The sequence below is a fragment of the Megascapheus bottae genome, chromosome 4, assembly GCF_031878675.1.
Source record: "Megascapheus bottae isolate mThoBot1 chromosome 4, mThoBot2.hap1, whole genome shotgun sequence".
In the NCBI taxonomy this organism is placed as follows: Eukaryota; Metazoa; Chordata; class Mammalia; order Rodentia; family Geomyidae; genus Megascapheus; species Megascapheus bottae.
In genome coordinates this window covers 12,124,993-12,144,206 of record NC_143512.1, presented here as the reverse complement: position 1 = coordinate 12,144,206, position 19,214 = coordinate 12,124,993, and the positions used below count along the sequence as shown (strand labels likewise).

Sequence of the window (19,214 nt, the reverse complement as noted above, 5' to 3'; positions counted from 1 at the left end):
CCTAATAAAGATGTATACCATCTTTGTACAGTAAAACCTTTTTGTCATATTTTTCTTTTTAAAAAATCTCTGTATCTTTATGTTTGGAAGTGGCTGTAATATTCAATGAAATAAAAACATTTTAAAATTGAGCATCAGTTACTCACCTCTGTAATCCTAGCAATTCAGGGGGTTGTGATCAGGAAAGTTTTTATTTAAAGACAGCAAACGCAGAAAAGGTTCATGAGACTCAATGTCCAAAATGACCAACAAAAAAAATCAGAGCTCAATCAACCAAGCAAGCTGAGAGAGCACCTAAAAAAACCCCAATTTATATCATTCCTAGTTATTTCAAATTACTACTCAAAAGAGCAATGCAAACAGTTACTTGCAAACATGCTGTCCAATTTATTCAACTTATGTAATGAACTGATATCATAGTTAAAGAAGATAAGGGCTGGGATTTAGCTACATTAAAAAATGTTTGCCTAGAAATCCCAAGATTCTGTATTTGGTTTCCAAACTCTAGGAATGAAAAGGGGGCATCTATAGTAGAAGAAAGATACACCAGAAAGTTTTAGTTGTGATTTCATCTGTTGATCTACTCAACAAACATGTATTTAACAATTACTCTGTACCAAGTCTTATTTCAGCTGCTTGGATGAAGCAGTAAACAAAACATTTAGCATCTACTGGTGACACAAAAGAAACAAAAATGTATATTTTGCTATGTTCGATAACACATGCTATGGAGGGAAAAAAAAACAGGATAAGAAATACCAGAAGTCTTTTTGTCTGCACTTTGCCATAGCTGAAACACTTCATAAAGTTATAATTCTGTGACATCATATGAAGTTCTGTCATAATCCAGAATTAACCTGTAGTTTTTCCTGGTGGTGTAATTTAACCACAATTGGATCCCCAATTCTGATAAATAGTTGCATAACATTAGGAATAAAATCAGAGGGATATTTTTGCTGAATTTTAATAAATCAGGGGCTATGGATTCTTAATTTTACAAGGTGATTGGTCACAATTATGTCGTCTTTCATTTCTCAGTTTCCCTCAGAAACTCAGTTTCCTTCAGTTTCCTCACCCAGACTACAGGCTCTAGAACGAACCTAAGGATGTTGTCTGAGTTGTTTCCTCATTTATTATTCATCCTGACACATAGAGAATACTCTTTAAAGGAATAAGTAATTAAAATAGCATGTTTTCATGATTACAACAATCTCCATGCCTTCGATGATAGAATGGGAAAAAATGTAGCAATTCCTTTAGAGGCTAAAACAACGCATGGTGGCGCTGCAAGCTAAGGCTTCAAAAAGAAAATGCCAGGAATTCCATTTCCCCGGCTTCGGAGGATGAGAAATACAGACATCAGAGCAGAAAGCAACTGCTGCAGCGTATCCACATTTCTAAAGAAGTTATCAATGATAGCAGTGATTTCAAAGATCGCTCACTGCCTCGGATTCCTGGCTCTGATAGGTACTGCTTGCCCCTGTTCCAGGAGAGGCGTGAGAAGAAGCAAAGATGGACAAACAAAGGCAAGTCCTGAGCATCTTTCTCTTACTGGGAGTGGTTCGGGCAGGCTGGGAACCCCAGCGTTATTTTGTAACGGAGGAAACAGAGAATGGTTCCATTGTGGCGGACCTGGCTAAGGACCTAGGGCTGGGAGTGGGTGAGCTAGCTACCCGGGGAGCTCGGGTGGACTCTGAGGATAAGGAACCAAGATTGCAGCTTGATCTGCAGACTGGAAGACTGATATTAAATGAGAAACTCGACCGGGAGGAACTGTGCGGTCCCACGGAGCCCTGTGTAATGCCTTTCCAAGTGTTATTGCAAAGGCCTTTGGAAGTGTTTCGGGCAGAGCTCCTGGTGGAAGACATAAACGATCATTCTCCTGAGTTTCCTGAAAAAGAAATGACCCTGAAATTACTAGAGACTAGCTCTCCTGGTACTGTTTTTCCTCTAAAAATGGCTCAGGACTCGGACGTGGGTGACAATGATGTTAAAAATTATACTATCGGTCGCAATTTGTATTTCCATGTTTCCACCAAAACCAGGGGGGATGGCAGGAAATATCCAGAGCTCGTGCTGGATAAGGAGCTGGATCGCGAGGAACTGGCTGAGTTCAGATTCGCCCTGACAGCACTGGATGGTGGCTCTCCACCACGTACTGGCACAATCCAGATTCGTGTCCTGGTCTTGGACGCCAATGACAATGCTCCGGAGTTTGCTCACGAGCTTTATGAAGTACAGATCCCAGAAAACAGTCCTTTAGGTGCCCTAGTTGTACAGGTCTCGGCTAGGGATTTAGATTCTGGAACAAATGGAGAGATATCATACTCTCTTTTTTATGGTTCTCTGGAGATAATAAAAACTTTTGAGCTAAGCAGCATTTCAGGAGAATTACGACTAATAAAAGAACTAGATTTTGAGACCAGATCTTCCTATGAGCTAGATATACAGGCATCTGATGGCGGAGGACTTTCAGGAAAATGTTCTCTCACAGTTAAGGTTGTGGATGTTAACGATAATTACCCAGAGCTCACTATTTCATCACTTAGCAGTCCTATTCCTGAAAATTCCCCTGAGACAGAAGTGGCTCTGTTTAGGATTCGGGACCGAGACTCCGGAGAAAATGGAAGGATGGTTTGTTCCATCCAGGATGACATTCCTTTCACCCTGAAACCTTCCGTTGAGAATTTCTACAGGCTGGTAACCGATGGGGCGCTAGACCGGGAGACCAGATCGGAGTACAACATCACGATCACGGTCACGGACCTGGGCACGCCCAGGCTGCAGACCCAACACAGCCTCCGCGTGCAGGTGTCGGACGTGAACGACAACGCCCCGGAATTCTCACAGTCGTCCTACACCCTGCGGGTCCGCGAGAACAACAGCCCCGCCCTGCACATCGGCACCATCCGCGCCACGGACAGGGACGCGGGCAGCAACGCCCAGCTCAGCTACTCGCTGCTGCCCGGCCCGCAGCCCGGGCCCGACGCGGCGGCGCTGCTGTCCATCCACGCCGACAGCGGGCAGCTGTTCGCCCTCAGGGCGCTGGACTACGAGGCCCTGCAGGCGTTCGAGGTGCGCGTGCGCGCCACCGACCAAGGCTCGCCCGCGCTCAGCAGCCAGGCGCTGGTGCGCGTGCAGGTGCTGGACGCCAACGACAACTCGCCCTTCGTGCTGTACCCGCTGCAGAACGCGTCCGCGCCCGTCACCGAGCTGCTGCCCAGGGCGGCCGAGCCGGGCTACCTGCTGAGCAAGGTGGTGGCGGTGGACCGCGACTCGGGCCAAAACGCCTGGCTGTCGTTCCAGCTGCTCAAGGCCACGGAGCCCGGGCTGTTCGGCGTGGGGCCGCACAATGGCGAGGTGCGCACCGCCAGGCCGCTGAGCGAGCGCGACGCGCCCAGGCACAGGCTGCTGCTGCTGGTGCGGGACAATGGCGAGCCTCCGCGCTCTGCCAGCGTCACTCTGCACGTGCTGCTGGTGGATGGCTTCTCTCAGCCCTACCTGCCTCTGCCCGACGCCCCGCCCCAGCGCGCGCCGCCCGACCGCCTCACTGCCTACCTGGTGGTGGCGCTGGCCGCCGTGTCCTCGCTCTTCCTCTTGTCCCTGCTGCTCTTCGTGGCCCTCAGGCTGTGCAGGAGGCGCGGTGGCCCGGGCTCCCTGGGCGGCGGCTCGCTGCCCGAGCCCCACTTTCCTGGACACCTGGTGGACGTGAGTGGCGCGGGGACGCTGTCGCAGAGCTACCAGTATGAGGTGTGTCTGCAGGGAGGGTCTGGGGACAGTGGGTTCAACTTCCTGAAGCCAGTATTAGCCAACGTTTCTCCTCAGATCCCTGGCAGTGATGTAGAGTGTGTGCCTAGCTTCCGCAATAGTTTGGGATTCAATAATCAGTAATACGAATGGTTTCGTTTTCCATAGGTATTTTATGTCTATTCCCGAGAAATGTTTATTTCTTCCATACTGCATGCACTCTAAATTTTAGTGATATTCATGTATGGGTAATTATGCTCTCCACTTTTGCTCTCCTGCCAACACTTACCTTTAGTTTGGGGTGTAATGCAGTGGCAGTTTATTCTGAAACCCTTTCGAGCTACCAGTATGAGGTGTGTCTTTATGGAGGGTCTCGGGCCAAGCTGTTCAAATTCCTGAAGCCCATTATCCCTAATTTTAGTCCTGGATATTTGTATCGATATGAATGGAATGGAAAGCCTCTAGAATAATTTTCGATTCAACATTTAACAAATTTTTTTTCTTCTGAAATTTTAACCTATTATTGTTTGCAAATTTCAGGTTGTTCCCCCTACTTTCCCCTTCCCCAATCTGGAATGGATTTTAGAAGTTTCTTCAGTCTCAGGCATTTGCATTTCTATTTTGTGCTCTCATTTGTTTTAAAATTTTTTTCAAGGATATAATGGCCAAACATAATCCATTTACTGTCATTATTTTTGCATAAATGTTAATGAAATTGCTCTTACTTTGTGATAATTCTGTGGCTCCTTATGCAAAGCCATGTTTTTTGTCATCTGGAAATATAAATTAGCGTAGTAAAAGCAAACATCAGGCCTGTGTGCATGGCTCCCTAAAGCACATGATTGTAGGATGCACTGGGTCCATTCCACTGCAGGGCAAAATGGAAGAAAGTAATGAAGAAAATAATAGTTATGGAAGAAGGGAAAGGAAAGAAAGGAAAGATGTAAGGGAGGAACAAGGGAGGGTAGGAGGAAGGGGGCATGTGTCGTTAGAGACAGCTAGATAGATATAGATAGACAGACAGATCTATAGTGTTATTTCTATATACCATCATGAGACAAAAGGAAAAATAATGTTCAACTTGGATGGAGCACATATTGGATTAGTTGCATTACACATTGTAAACATTTTCAAAATAAAGGTGAAATTGTGCTACATTTCCATACAACTGTTTCATACCTACTTTCAAAAATACATTTTAGATGAAACAGTGATCACCTTGTAAAAGAAGATCTGAACCTTGGTATTATTATGTTGTTGTCTTCATCTTTAGTCCTTGAAATTTTTTACTTTATTAATTTATTACTAAAATAGTACATACTTCTTAGGCTCATTATAGTTATAATTAGAAGGCAAGACAAAATCATAAAAAATTAAAATGATTTTCAGGTACTGAAGATAATGACCTAGTTTCTCTTTACTAATCATTGACTAGAGTAAATACAGTTCTAAGTGTGTTGGCACATGCCTGTTATCTCAGCACTCAAGGCCAGAGTTTGAATCTAGCATAGCAACATAATAAGTCCTTGTTTTAAAAAACATGACAATATAGAAATTAGTGATGTATCTAGTCATTGGGTTCTGTTCCATATGTTGTACTTTATTTAAAAAAAACCAAAGACTCAATATGGACATTGGGCCCTATTCAACATTTCACATTCCCAGATTTCATTCCATTCACAAAAAAGTAATAGAATAGCATCAATATTTTCTGGCCTTTCTGGGAAACCTACAAAGAGGGTATAACTATTTCTGGCTTATATGTGCCCTAAATGTACATATGGGTAGCTCAAGGGGGGATTATCTGTAGAGATATTGATAATGCAATGTAACATGGATGCAGATTTAGCGTGCGTTCAAGTAATTATTCCTATAAAATCAAATGATATAACTAGATGTGGTAATAAAATAGACTTGTACTTTCCATTATGAAATAGCTAAAACCATTTTCAATTAATTTAGAAATTTTTCATGCACTTTCAGTCTTGTTTTATATAAAAAACAATTATTAGTATGTTCACTTCACTTAACTTGGTATTTAAGCTACAGTGTCTTCAATAGAATAGTTAGATCCTTATTTCTCAGTCATGAGTTAAAACTCTGCCTATTAAAGCCACAGGTTAGACCAATGATTAGACACAGATGAAATAAGCATTTTTAGAAAAACAATGTAAGGCTGGGATGTGACTTAGTGGTAGAGTGTTTGCCTAATGTGCGTGAGTCCCTCGGTTCAATTGCTCAGTACCACAAAACCAAATAATAAAATTTAACTAGGACAACAATTTTGTAAAACAATGAAAGAGAAAGGCAAGAGTAATGTATCTTGATATTGCCCTTTAAATTTCAGGTCATTGACTTATGCATGTAATCCTAGATACTCAAGAGGCTGAGATCTGAGGATCAAGGTTCAAAGCCAACCAGGGCACAAAAGGACCTGAGTATCTTATCTCCAATTAACCTATAGAAAATAGTAAGTGGGGCTTGGCTCAAGGGTTGGGCAGTAACCTTGAGCTGAAGAGCTCAGAGACAGCGCCCAGGCCGAGTTCAAGCCCCATGACCCACAAAAATAAATCAGATAATTTTTCTTCCAACTAATGTGTAATGGATTTTAGGAAATTTTGTAGTCATGTGAGTTTTCATTTCTATTTTGTTCTCTTTTTTATTTTGTTTTCTTGTCTGGGGGCATAAAGGAGAGCTCCAGAGGTCCACAAAGTGAGTTGAGTGGCCTACTTACAGAGCCAGAAAGAGAGGGGACGAGGATGTCTGCTCCAATCATGACCCATCCCTCATATTTGTACCAACAATAATCTGGTCCATTACGCGAAAGATTGCATTCACACAACTGAAAGGTATTCTGTTAAATCTTAAAGTGTTCCTACTGAATTGGTTGAAGTGATAGTTTGGCTATAGGTCTTCTAATAAACCAAAGAAACTTTCAAAACTATGGTTACAACAAAGGAGTATCAGTAACTGTATTCTAACAATATTCTGCAGGTCTGTTAACACTGCTTCTCTTCCAGAGTCCCAAGAAAAGGTGGGTCATCATCATCCTTTTTGAAGTGCTCTACTAAGTACTATAAGTGTTCTACTAAATCATACTTAGCTTAAGCTACATCATTTCTGAAATCAAATTTAAATATCCCCCTTGATTTATGATTTATTACCCTTTCCAAAGGGGCAACGGTTATCATCTATGACAATAGATCCCAAATTTGTTTCTGCAGCTTGAACCTCTATCCTCGGTAACATTTATACAATGGAAGATCATTTATATAAATATTTATTAGTGCTCTGTTAAGACATCCAAATCTGGTTTCTTTTTATTATGTTTATGATACTTGGTTACTGGGGGACTTACATTTGCTAATCAGATGTTCCACTACTTGAGCCATGCCGCCAGTCCCCTTTTACTTATGTAATCTTTTAAGATGTAATTTTGTTATTATTAAGTTGTACATAATTTAGGTAATGAGTACATTTCTTTTTGCACAGTGTCACTTCTTCCTTTGCTTCCCCTCACCCTGATTTTCCCCTCCCATCCCTACCCACAAGTTGCATATTTCATTTTCCACAGTGTCTACCATGGCTTCATTTGTTCCTTTCTGTGCCTTCCTCCCCTGTTGATGACAATATTTTCTTTTTTCTTTTTTATGCCAGTTGTGGGGCTTGAACTCAAGGCCTGAGCACTGTCCTTGGACTTTTTCTCAAGGCTAGATCTCTACCACTTGAGCCAAATCACCACTTTCAGCTTTTTTCTACGTATGTGGTACTGAGGAATCAAACTCTTGTCTTGGTACATGCTAGGCAAGCAGTCTACTACTAGGCCAAACTTCCAGCCCCTATCCTATTCATTTCTTATCTGTAACATAAAATATACTTTCTGTAGAAAAGTCTTTTCTGTTCTTCCAAATTGTTTCTGGATGATTCCCAGCTAGGCTCTTATAGTAGCATAAACTTTTCATCACATGGTAGACACTGTGCTCTATTGTAAATATGTGATAGAAGTATGTCTATGTGATTATCATTTATCCTTATCACTCACTACCATTTCTAACATAAAATAAAAGATCAATAAACAATTCCTGAATAGTATATCTAGAGTGGTGCCTTTGATCATCCTTGGGTTTCAAATGGAAACTAAGAACTAAATTGTTTCACTTTTTATGTTGTTTGAATCTAGGCATATTGAGAAATATATTCTAGTGAACATCTACTTTTGCCTATTTCCAAGTAAGTTTTCTATAGTAAATCCCTAAAGAAATGGTACTATTTCCCTAACCAGAAGTGCCCCATCTCCTCCAAACACTAATTTGCACATACAAATTTCAGGGTTTGGGGACGGTAGATGTGTCATGGGCTTGAACTTGGCCTGGACACTGTCTCTAAGCTATTCAGCTCAAGGCTACCACCCTACCCTTTAGCCAAGCCTCACTTCCAATTTTCTAGAGGTTAACTGGAGATGAGAGTCTCAGTTCCTTTTGTGCCTGGGCTGGCTTTGAACCTTGATACTCAGATCTCAGCCTCCTGAGTAGCTACCATTACAGGAGTGAGCCACCGTGCCCTGCTTACAAGGTTCAGTTTTAAGTGCATGGCCTCATTCCTACTGCCTCATCTCAGAGTATTTGCTGATAGTTAAACATCATGATCACGGTCACGGACCTGGGCACGCCCAGGCTGCAGACCCAGCACAGCCTCCGCTGGACTACGAGGCCCTGCAGGCGTTCGAGGTGCGCGTGCGCGCCACCGACCAAGGCTCGCCCGCGCTCAGCAGCCAGGCGCTGGTGCGCGTGCAGGTGCTGGACGCCAATGACAACTCGCCCTTCGTGCTGTACCCGCTGCAGAACGCGTCCGCGCCCGTCACCGAGCCGGGCTACCTGCTGAGCAAGGCGGTGGCAGTGGACCGCGACTCGGGCCAGAACGCCTGGCTGTCGTTCCAGCTGCTCAAGGCCACGGAGCCCGGGCTGTTCGGCGTGGGGCCGCACAATGGCGAGGTGCGCACCGCCAGGCCGCTGAGCGAGCGCGACGCGCCCAGGCACAGGCTGCTGCTGCTGGTGCGGGACAATGGCGAGCCTCCGCGCTCTGCCAGCGTCACTCTGCAAGTGCTGCTGGTGGAAGGCTTCTGGCAGCCCTACCTGCCTCTGCCCAATGCGCCACCCCAGCGTGCGCCGCCCGACCGCCTCACTGCCTACCTGGTGGTGGCGCTGGCCGTCGTGTCCTCGCTCTTCCTTGTGTCCCTGCTGCTCTTCGTGGCCCTCAGGCTGTGCAGGAGGCGCAGTGGCCCGGGCTCCCTGGGCGGCGGCTCACTGACCGAACCCCACTTTCCTGGACACCTGGTGGACGTGAGTGGCGCGGGGACGCTATCCCAGTTTTACCAGGTCTGACAGGAGATTCTGGGACGAATGATTTTAAATTCCTAAAGTCGGTTATTCTCAACCTTCAAGGAGTTGTGAATGATGTAGAAGAAAAATCCACCTCTGTGAATGGTTTTAAGTACAATTAAGCAAGGGTTGGCTTTTCATGTCGTTCAGGTTAAAGATGTCGTTTCTAAATATATTGGGTTATCATTATGCTGTTTTAAAACTTTTTCATATTCGCCATTGTTTTCCTAGTTGAGGCTACTAAACTTCCTTGAGTATATGCCGATAGTCTCTTTTCAAAAAATCTTATCTATTTCATGGAGACAATAAAACTTCAGTGTTATTTATTGCTGTAAAATCACAAATATTTTTTATTTATGACCTTCTTAGCATCATTTGAGAATATAACCTGTCTTGTTACTCTTTGTTGCCCAGAATGTATTTTCTTACTTTTTTTTAACATTTTGAAGACAAACATAATGCAAATATATATTCTGTTTATTCTCATATTATGCTTTCTTCTCTGGACTATTTGAATGGAGAAATACATGCAAAACTTCATGGTTTTCATTTACAGTAGTTTTAAATAGGAAATATGACAACTTCTCCCCAAATTGCTTTCCTTCTCTTTATATCAACCTTTAGTGTATAATAGATAAGTACTGTTGAAAACTTTTCACATATCTCAACAATTATAAAATTTAGATCCATTTTGTGATGGGTTTAGCCCACTCTATTTTTATCTAAAAACCTCTATTCAGCTACTATTGTAGCTGATTTCACTTTATATGATCCAGCTTCATGGTTCAGAAAATGGGAGCTGGTAATGGATGTTAGTTTCAGCTGGGCCAGTCTGATCCTCTGCTAACCAGATGTTTTATCTTTAACAAAATGGCTTTGGAACCTGATACAATATAGTCTTTAATAAAATGTTAATAAATACTGGGTGATGGCCACTTTGACTTGTAATCCTAGCTATTCAGGAGACCGAGATCCAAGAACTGCGATTTGAAGGCAGCCTGTCAAAGTACACCAAAAAAAAGCCAGATGTGGTTCTGTTGCTCAAGTGGTAGAACACTGGATTTCAGCAAGAAAACACAGGGTAGAGCCCAGGACTGCCACCAAGAGGGGAAAAAAAGCAGTAAGCCAATCAAAAAAGTGTCATTAACTACATAGATTCATAGATAGGAACTCAAAAAGTTTACTGAGAGACAAGAAGGGACTCCAACATAAAACCTTGTTGCAGCTTTTTCATGTGATTATCTTCAAAAGTCTGCTTTTTTACCTGGATTTCTGGGCTCTAATATCTTCCCTTTTCATTTGTCTAAGCTAACTTATGGAGGAATTTCCTTGATAAAAGGCATGTTTAAATATTGTGCATGGAGTGGTAAATTAGCCTTATCATTAGAGACTTTTATCAGTTTTCATGTTAATGTAATGTTTTATAGAATATGATGCATTCTTTTGTGGTACACTAATACTAGGGCTTGCAAACTTTCATTAAATTGTGTAATTTTGAAAGCCAGATGTGGTGGTACATGCCTGTACTTCTATCATTCAGGAGGCAAAAGGATCTTGGAGTCTGAAGCCAATCTGGGCTATATAGTGAGGTCTTACCTCCAAAAAAAGTTTAACATTGAGTGGAATTAAAGGTCTTCCCAATGTTACAGCTTTCAGAGTATTTAGTAGGCTCACACCTGTAATCCTAGCTACTCAGGAGGCTGAGATCTGAAGAGCAAGGTTCAAAGCCAGCCTGGGCACAAAAGGACCTGAGACTCTTATCGCCAATTAACCTGTAGAAAATGGGAAGTGGGGCTTGGCTCAAGGGTAAGGTGATAACCTTGAGCTGAAGAGCTCAGGGACTACACCAGGCCCTGGCATAAGGCAGTAGCCTTGAGCTGAAGAGCTGAGGGGCAGTGCTCAGGCCAAGTTCAAGCCCCATGACCCACAAAAATAGAAAGAAAGAAAAAAGAAAGACAATTCTTCTAGGGATTGAGGCTATAGCTCAGTGGTGGAACACCTGCCTAAGCCCTGAATTGATCCTCAGTATGATGAAATAAATAAAAGAAGTTTGCGTAAAGGGGTGAGACTAATTGGAACATAGTGTACATGTGTGGAAATGTAACATGCCCCCTCCTATGTAACTAATATTAGCCAATAAAAATTAAAAAGTTAAAGGAAGTGAGAAATAATGGAGAGAGGAAATTCTGCTTCACAAGGAAGGGCATTTGAGTAATATTAGTATCAATAAAGGCATTGGTGTGAAATAATATTAATATTATAAAATGTGTTCCTAATAAAGATGTATACCATCTTTGTACAGTAAAACCTTTTTGTCATATTTTTCTTTTTAAAAAATCTCTGTATCTTTATGTTTGGAAGTGGCTGTAATATTCAATGAAATAAAAACATTTTAAAATTGAGCATCAGTTACTCACCTCTGTAATCCTAGCAATTCAGGGGGTTGTGATCAGGAAAGTTTTTATTTAAAGACAGCAAACGCAGAAAAGGTTCATGAGACTCAATGTCCAAAATGACCAACAAAAAAAATCAGAGCTCAATCAACCAAGCAAGCTGAGAGAGCACCTAAAAAAACCCCAATTTATATCATTCCTAGTTATTTCAAATTACTACTCAAAAGAGCAATGCAAACAGTTACTTGCAAACATGCTGTCCAATTTATTCAACTTATGTAATGAACTGATATCATAGTTAAAGAAGATAAGGGCTGGGATTTAGCTACATTAAAAAATGTTTGCCTAGAAATCCCAAGATTCTGTATTTGGTTTCCAAACTCTAGGAATGAAAAGGGGGCATCTATAGTAGAAGAAAGATACACCAGAAAGTTTTAGTTGTGATTTCATCTGTTGATCTACTCAACAAACATGTATTTAACAATTACTCTGTACCAAGTCTTATTTCAGCTGCTTGGATGAAGCAGTAAACAAAACATTTAGCATCTACTGGTGACACAAAAGAAACAAAAATGTATATTTTGCTATGTTCGATAACACATGCTATGGAGGGAAAAAAAAACAGGATAAGAAATACCAGAAGTCTTTTTGTCTGCACTTTGCCATAGCTGAAACACTTCATAAAGTTATAATTCTGTGACATCATATGAAGTTCTGTCATAATCCAGAATTAACCTGTAGTTTTTCCTGGTGGTGTAATTTAACCACAATTGGATCCCCAATTCTGATAAATAGTTGCATAACATTAGGAATAAAATCAGAGGGATATTTTTGCTGAATTTTAATAAATCAGGGGCTATGGATTCTTAATTTTACAAGGTGATTGGTCACAATTATGTCGTCTTTCATTTCTCAGTTTCCCTCAGAAACTCAGTTTCCTTCAGTTTCCTCACCCAGACTACAGGCTCTAGAACGAACCTAAGGATGTTGTCTGAGTTGTTTCCTCATTTATTATTCATCCTGACACATAGAGAATACTCTTTAAAGGAATAAGTAATTAAAATAGCATGTTTTCATGATTACAACAATCTCCATGCCTTCGATGATAGAATGGGAAAAAATGTAGCAATTCCTTTAGAGGCTAAAACAACGCATGGTGGCGCTGCAAGCTAAGGCTTCAAAAAGAAAATGCCAGGAATTCCATTTCCCCGGCTTCGGAGGATGAGAAATACAGACATCAGAGCAGAAAGCAACTGCTGCAGCGTATCCACATTTCTAAAGAAGTTATCAATGATAGCAGTGATTTCAAAGATCGCTCACTGCCTCGGATTCCTGGCTCTGATAGGTACTGCTTGCCCCTGTTCCAGGAGAGGCGTGAGAAGAAGCAAAGATGGACAAACAAAGGCAAGTCCTGAGCATCTTTCTCTTACTGGGAGTGGTTCGGGCAGGCTGGGAACCCCAGCGTTATTTTGTAACGGAGGAAACAGAGAATGGTTCCATTGTGGCGGACCTGGCTAAGGACCTAGGGCTGGGAGTGGGTGAGCTAGCTACCCGGGGAGCTCGGGTGGACTCTGAGGATAAGGAACCAAGATTGCAGCTTGATCTGCAGACTGGAAGACTGATATTAAATGAGAAACTCGACCGGGAGGAACTGTGCGGTCCCACGGAGCCCTGTGTAATGCCTTTCCAAGTGTTATTGCAAAGGCCTTTGGAAGTGTTTCGGGCAGAGCTCCTGGTGGAAGACATAAACGATCATTCTCCTGAGTTTCCTGAAAAAGAAATGACCCTGAAATTACTAGAGACTAGCTCTCCTGGTACTGTTTTTCCTCTAAAAATGGCTCAGGACTCGGACGTGGGTGACAATGATGTTAAAAATTATACTATCGGTCGCAATTTGTATTTCCATGTTTCCACCAAAACCAGGGGGGATGGCAGGAAATATCCAGAGCTCGTGCTGGATAAGGAGCTGGATCGCGAGGAACTGGCTGAGTTCAGATTCGCCCTGACAGCACTGGATGGTGGCTCTCCACCACGTACTGGCACAATCCAGATTCGTGTCCTGGTCTTGGACGCCAATGACAATGCTCCGGAGTTTGCTCACGAGCTTTATGAAGTACAGATCCCAGAAAACAGTCCTTTAGGTGCCCTAGTTGTACAGGTCTCGGCTAGGGATTTAGATTCTGGAACAAATGGAGAGATATCATACTCTCTTTTTTATGGTTCTCTGGAGATAATAAAAACTTTTGAGCTAAGCAGCATTTCAGGAGAATTACGACTAATAAAAGAACTAGATTTTGAGACCAGATCTTCCTATGAGCTAGATATACAGGCATCTGATGGCGGAGGACTTTCAGGAAAATGTTCTCTCACAGTTAAGGTTGTGGATGTTAACGATAATTACCCAGAGCTCACTATTTCATCACTTAGCAGTCCTATTCCTGAAAATTCCCCTGAGACAGAAGTGGCTCTGTTTAGGATTCGGGACCGAGACTCCGGAGAAAATGGAAGGATGGTTTGTTCCATCCAGGATGACATTCCTTTCACCCTGAAACCTTCCGTTGAGAATTTCTACAGGCTGGTAACCGATGGGGCGCTAGACCGGGAGACCAGATCGGAGTACAACATCACGATCACGGTCACGGACCTGGGCACGCCCAGGCTGCAGACCCAACACAGCCTCCGCGTGCAGGTGTCGGACGTGAACGACAACGCCCCGGAATTCTCACAGTCGTCCTACACCCTGCGGGTCCGCGAGAACAACAGCCCCGCCCTGCACATCGGCACCATCCGCGCCACGGACAGGGACGCGGGCAGCAACGCCCAGCTCAGCTACTCGCTGCTGCCCGGCCCGCAGCCCGGGCCCGACGCGGCGGCGCTGCTGTCCATCCACGCCGACAGCGGGCAGCTGTTCGCCCTCAGGGCGCTGGACTACGAGGCCCTGCAGGCGTTCGAGGTGCGCGTGCGCGCCACCGACCAAGGCTCGCCCGCGCTCAGCAGCCAGGCGCTGGTGCGCGTGCAGGTGCTGGACGCCAACGACAACTCGCCCTTCGTGCTGTACCCGCTGCAGAACGCGTCCGCGCCCGTCACCGAGCTGCTGCCCAGGGCGGCCGAGCCGGGCTACCTGCTGAGCAAGGTGGTGGCGGTGGACCGCGACTCGGGCCAAAACGCCTGGCTGTCGTTCCAGCTGCTCAAGGCCACGGAGCCCGGGCTGTTCGGCGTGGGGCCGCACAATGGCGAGGTGCGCACCGCCAGGCCGCTGAGCGAGCGCGACGCGCCCAGGCACAGGCTGCTGCTGCTGGTGCGGGACAATGGCGAGCCTCCGCGCTCTGCCAGCGTCACTCTGCACGTGCTGCTGGTGGATGGCTTCTCTCAGCCCTACCTGCCTCTGCCCGACGCCCCGCCCCAGCGCGCGCCGCCCGACCGCCTCACTGCCTACCTGGTGGTGGCGCTGGCCGCCGTGTCCTCGCTCTTCCTCTTGTCCCTGCTGCTCTTCGTGGCCCTCAGGCTGTGCAGGAGGCGCGGTGGCCCGGGCTCCCTGGGCGGCGGCTCGCTGCCCGAGCCCCACTTTCCTGGACACCTGGTGGACGTGAGTGGCGCGGGGACGCTGTCGCAGAGCTACCAGTATGAGGTGTGTCTGCAGGGAGGGTCTGGGGACAGTGGGTTCAACTTCCTGAAGCCTATTATCCCCAACATTCTGAGCCAGGATTCTGAGAGGAAATTTGAGGATAATCTGCCCTGTCCAAATAATATAGAAAGAAACCTATCTGATGGCTATTAGTTTCTTCTACTCATTTATCATTATGTGGCTTTGTAATTTTTAATGTGTAGTGGACTGAATGAAGGGACTTGTGCATGCTACAGAAGTTTTCTGTCACTGAGCTACATCTTCAACCTTTTTTAAAACATTTTTGGGGGTGGAAAGGTAATACTGTTAATCATTGTTGCTGGTCTGTTTCCTCTAGACTTTTCCCCCAAATATTCTATTAGTAAGTATATATTTTGAGTTTAATACTTAGTATTCATTCTCATAGAATTCTCCAAGGGATAATCACTTCTAGTAGATATAATTTTAAATGAAAATTTTTCTTCTCCCCCATCAAAATCTGATACATTGTTTTTGTGAGTCTTGGGGCTTGAACTCGGCCTGGGCACTGTCCCTGAGCTCTTCAGCTCAAGGTTACCGCTTTACCTTTGAGCCAAACCCCATTTCCTATTTTCCAGAGGTTAATTAGAGATAAGAACCTCTTTTGTGCCCAGGCTGGCTTTCAATCTGCCTCCTGAGTAGCTAGGATTACTGGACAGAGCCACCTCACTTGGGTGCTTGCTCTGTTTTTATGTTTCCACAATAACATATGGCAATGTTTTACATTCCTTTTTGTCTTTAAAATATGGAAATATTTTTAGCTGTTATTACCTACACAGTAATGACTTTTTGCTACTTCAGTTTCTGGTTGGGATGTAATCAGTTTATGTACACTAATTCTTTTTTCATTCCAAGTTTCCTGAATGTGTCTTCAATTTTCCAATAGGCATCAGTATATCTAATTTAAGGTATTTATTTCAATACCATTCTTATAATCATTAGATCTTTGACCTAAAATGCATGTATCATCTCATGAAATTGGTTTTTTCATGTTTGTAAAAATCAAAATTATTGTAGTAAGTATCATTAGTTCATTCTTATCTTGAATGAAGTTATGGTTCCCCATAATGTTCTTGACTTCTGTAATGATACCCAGATTGATCATATTTACAATGTTTCTGGAGAGCTAACAGACCCTAAGGCCAAACAATACATTCCTCACAGGTATCCCTTGCTATATCAAAGAAATTCTCCTCTGAATTCTATGTTTAGAAGAGCTTCTGATAGTATAGCATGCAAATATATATTTGCCTTTCAGTGATGACATTGTCCAATTCATAAGGAATTTGGAAAAATACATTTAGAATTAATGTTAATTTTCACAATCCACTGAAAGAATATATTGATGGAATTAAATAACTTGGGGAAATCATTGGTAGAAATGCTGTATCTCCAATTATATCCACATTCTAATCCTGCAACCTATGAATATGTCAATTTATATTATGAAAATGAATTAAAGTGTAAATAAAACAATGTTATCTTCAAATAAGGATACTATCCTAGATAATTGGATAGACTTGATTCAGCCAGATATAAGGTTGTACAAAAAGAGTTGCAACTTTCCTGAGCTAAAATAGAAACTCCAAATAAGCTCAACATGTTTGCCTTGTGTTTTTGTATTCTAGCATGCCCTTTAACTGCTCGTGACACAAATCTGGAAATGGTTTTAGACAGCTCTCCCATAGGATAAGACACTATATTCAATAAATATTTTTCATGTTTTTTTCTGGTTCTGTTTCTCTAGTTAAATAAATTTTCATCCACTTGAGTTGGTTTTCTCAAGTATATATCACAATGGTGGGTAACTGATAAACACACTAGCCTATATGTTCCTTTATTCTTTTACCTAGTGATTAATTTCTCTTTAACAAAGTCCATCTTCCTTCACATGTAGAAAAGCTATTCTCTCAAAAATAAAAGAGCCCCAAAATTATCTTTTATTAATGCAAGCTGCTATGGGACTTTTCTGGTCCCAAGTTTAGAAATTTTGATGGGCTATCTTGGTTGTAAGTAGAGAATGTGTGTGGTTTAGAAATATGACTGGTCTCTTATTTTACATAAATAAAATAGGAATAGGAGATGTATTTCTTCCCCAGAATATGGATAGGTGAATGTCTGCAGACATTCACCAACACTAGTGACTTGCAGAGAGGGAATCTAAGTTTTATTAACATATTTTTGTGTGGCCACAGAATTGTGAAACTATTATTTCCCAGTCATGGCAATAAATAATTTCAATTACTTTAAATGGCCAGACATATATCTGAAAAATTGTTCTAGGTGACAACAACACCTCACTACAACACTAAAGTTTGTAAAGTGCTGCACTCACTAAAGAGAACTGGTGCTTTCAAGAGTCCAGTGGCTCACACTTGTATTCCTAGCTAGTCAGGAGGCTTAGGTCTGAGGATTATGGTTCAAAGCCAGCCCACAAAAGTCCATGAGAGGCTGAGAGTATGGCCTAGTGATAGAGTGCTTGCCTAGGATGCATGAAGTCCCAGGTTTGATTCCTCGGTACCATATACACAGAAAAAAGCCCAAAATGGTGCTATGGCTCAAGTGATAGAATGCTAACCTTGATAAAAACCCAAAGACGGGCTGGGAGTTTGGCCTAGTGGTTAAAGTGCTTGCCTAGAATGCACAAAGACCCTGGTTCGATTCCTTGGTACCACATATATAGAAAAAGCCAGAAGTGGTGCTGAGGCTTAAGTGGTAGAGCTTTAGCCTTGAGAAAGTCCAAGGACAGTGCTCAGGCCCTGAGCTCAAGCCCAGGACTGGCAAAAAAAAACCAAAGACAGTGCTCTGGCCCTGAGTTCAAGCCCCAAGACTGGCAAAAAAAAAAAAGAAAAGAAAAGAAAGTCCACAAGACTCTTATCTTCAATTAACAAAGAAAAAGGCCAGAAATGGAGCTGTGGCTCAAGTTGTAGAGTGCTAGCTTTGGACAGAAAAGCTCAAGAACAGTGTCCATGGCCTCAATTCAAGCCCCAAGACTAGTACACACACACACACACACACACAGTACAGAGATGGGGGAGGGAGAGAACTGATGCTAGAAAGGCCAGAGCTCTCTCCTAGCAGAGGATTACAATAGCACAAAACCTAGATCACAAGGCCATATAGGATGAGGCTAAATGAAAGGATTTCCAGGATATAGATATAAGAGCCATATAATGTGTGATTGTTGTTCTTAATCTACTATGTTATTTCTCATCTCTTTTGTTGTCCCATAGTTATTCTCATATTGTTACACTATCTTCTTACCTTGTTATCTGGTATATTGTATATACGATTATTTGCTTATTTAAAATAGGAAAGGGAAGGGGAGAAAACAAGATAAGGGGAGGGGTGGGGGAAGGAAATGGGGACAAAACATGAGAAGGGGTATCAGTGTGTGTGAAGTAATGTACCTTCTATCTGGTGAATATAACTGTAACCATTCTATTAATTAGAATTAAAAAAAAACAGCAGCAGCAACAACAACAACAACAAAAAGAAAGGCCAGAGCTGACTATGCAGGTTGGTGGCAATTGATGGTTGTACATTGTAGTATGGGAAATAAAATGAGGGAGGCCTGTAACATCTATTTTTTTCCTTTAAAATCCCCGTTGGATCATTTCTTCTAATATACATGTCAGAATGCTTAGCATGCTTTCAGTAGATTTTTTCCTTCACATACCTTATCTGTCTCCTTAATAATAAATATGTAAAAAAATAACCAAAATAACAAAATAAAGTATATATATATATGGATATTTGTTTCTGTTTCTGATTACAGTGATCATTTTTTGCCAAATGTTATATGACTGACTAGGACATTTTTTTAAATGCCTGGTTTAGGGCCTGGAATGTGGCTTAGTGGTAGAGTGCTTGCGTAGCATGCAAGAAGTCCTAGGTTCAATACCTCAGTACCACATACACAGAAAAAGTGAGAAGTGGCACTGTGGCTCAAGTGGTAAGGTACTAGCCTTGAGCAAAAGAAACTCAGTGACAGTGCTCAGAACCTGGGTTCAAGACCCAGGTCTGTTAAAAAAAATGTCTAGTGACATTGGT

The 19,214-nt window shown here is 42.8% G+C and overlaps 2 protein-coding genes and 1 pseudogene across 2 annotated transcripts; all 3 read left to right on the top strand.

Moving 5' to 3' along the window:
• The first annotated feature begins 1,396 nt into the window (after positions 1-1,396).
• On the top strand, positions 1,397-5,046 carry LOC150063984 (protocadherin beta-15-like). The gene has a single exon (XM_090331362.1). The coding sequence runs from the start codon at positions 1,513-1,515 to the stop codon at positions 3,889-3,891; it is 2,379 nt and encodes a 792-aa protein (XP_090187488.1). The 5' UTR covers positions 1,397-1,512; the 3' UTR covers positions 3,892-5,046.
• On the top strand, positions 4,054-10,210 carry LOC150063983 (protocadherin beta-11-like; annotated as a pseudogene).
• A 2,582-nt stretch (positions 10,211-12,792) lies between these two features.
• Positions 12,793-16,638, top strand: LOC150063982 (protocadherin beta-15-like). The gene has a single exon (XM_090331361.1). It carries the CDS (start codon positions 12,909-12,911, stop codon positions 15,294-15,296), a length of 2,388 nt encoding a protein of 795 aa, XP_090187487.1. The 5' UTR covers positions 12,793-12,908; the 3' UTR covers positions 15,297-16,638.
• Positions 16,639-19,214: the final 2,576 nt, after the last annotated feature.

Bases quoted from the DNA above. Each gene is read 5' to 3' on its own strand.
- LOC150063982 (XM_090331361.1), top strand. From the start codon at position 12,909: ATGGACAAACAAAGGCAAGTCCTGAGCATCTTTCTCTTACTGGGAGTG.
- LOC150063984 (XM_090331362.1), top strand. From the start codon at position 1,513: ATGGACAAACAAAGGCAAGTCCTGAGCATCTTTCTCTTACTGGGAGTG.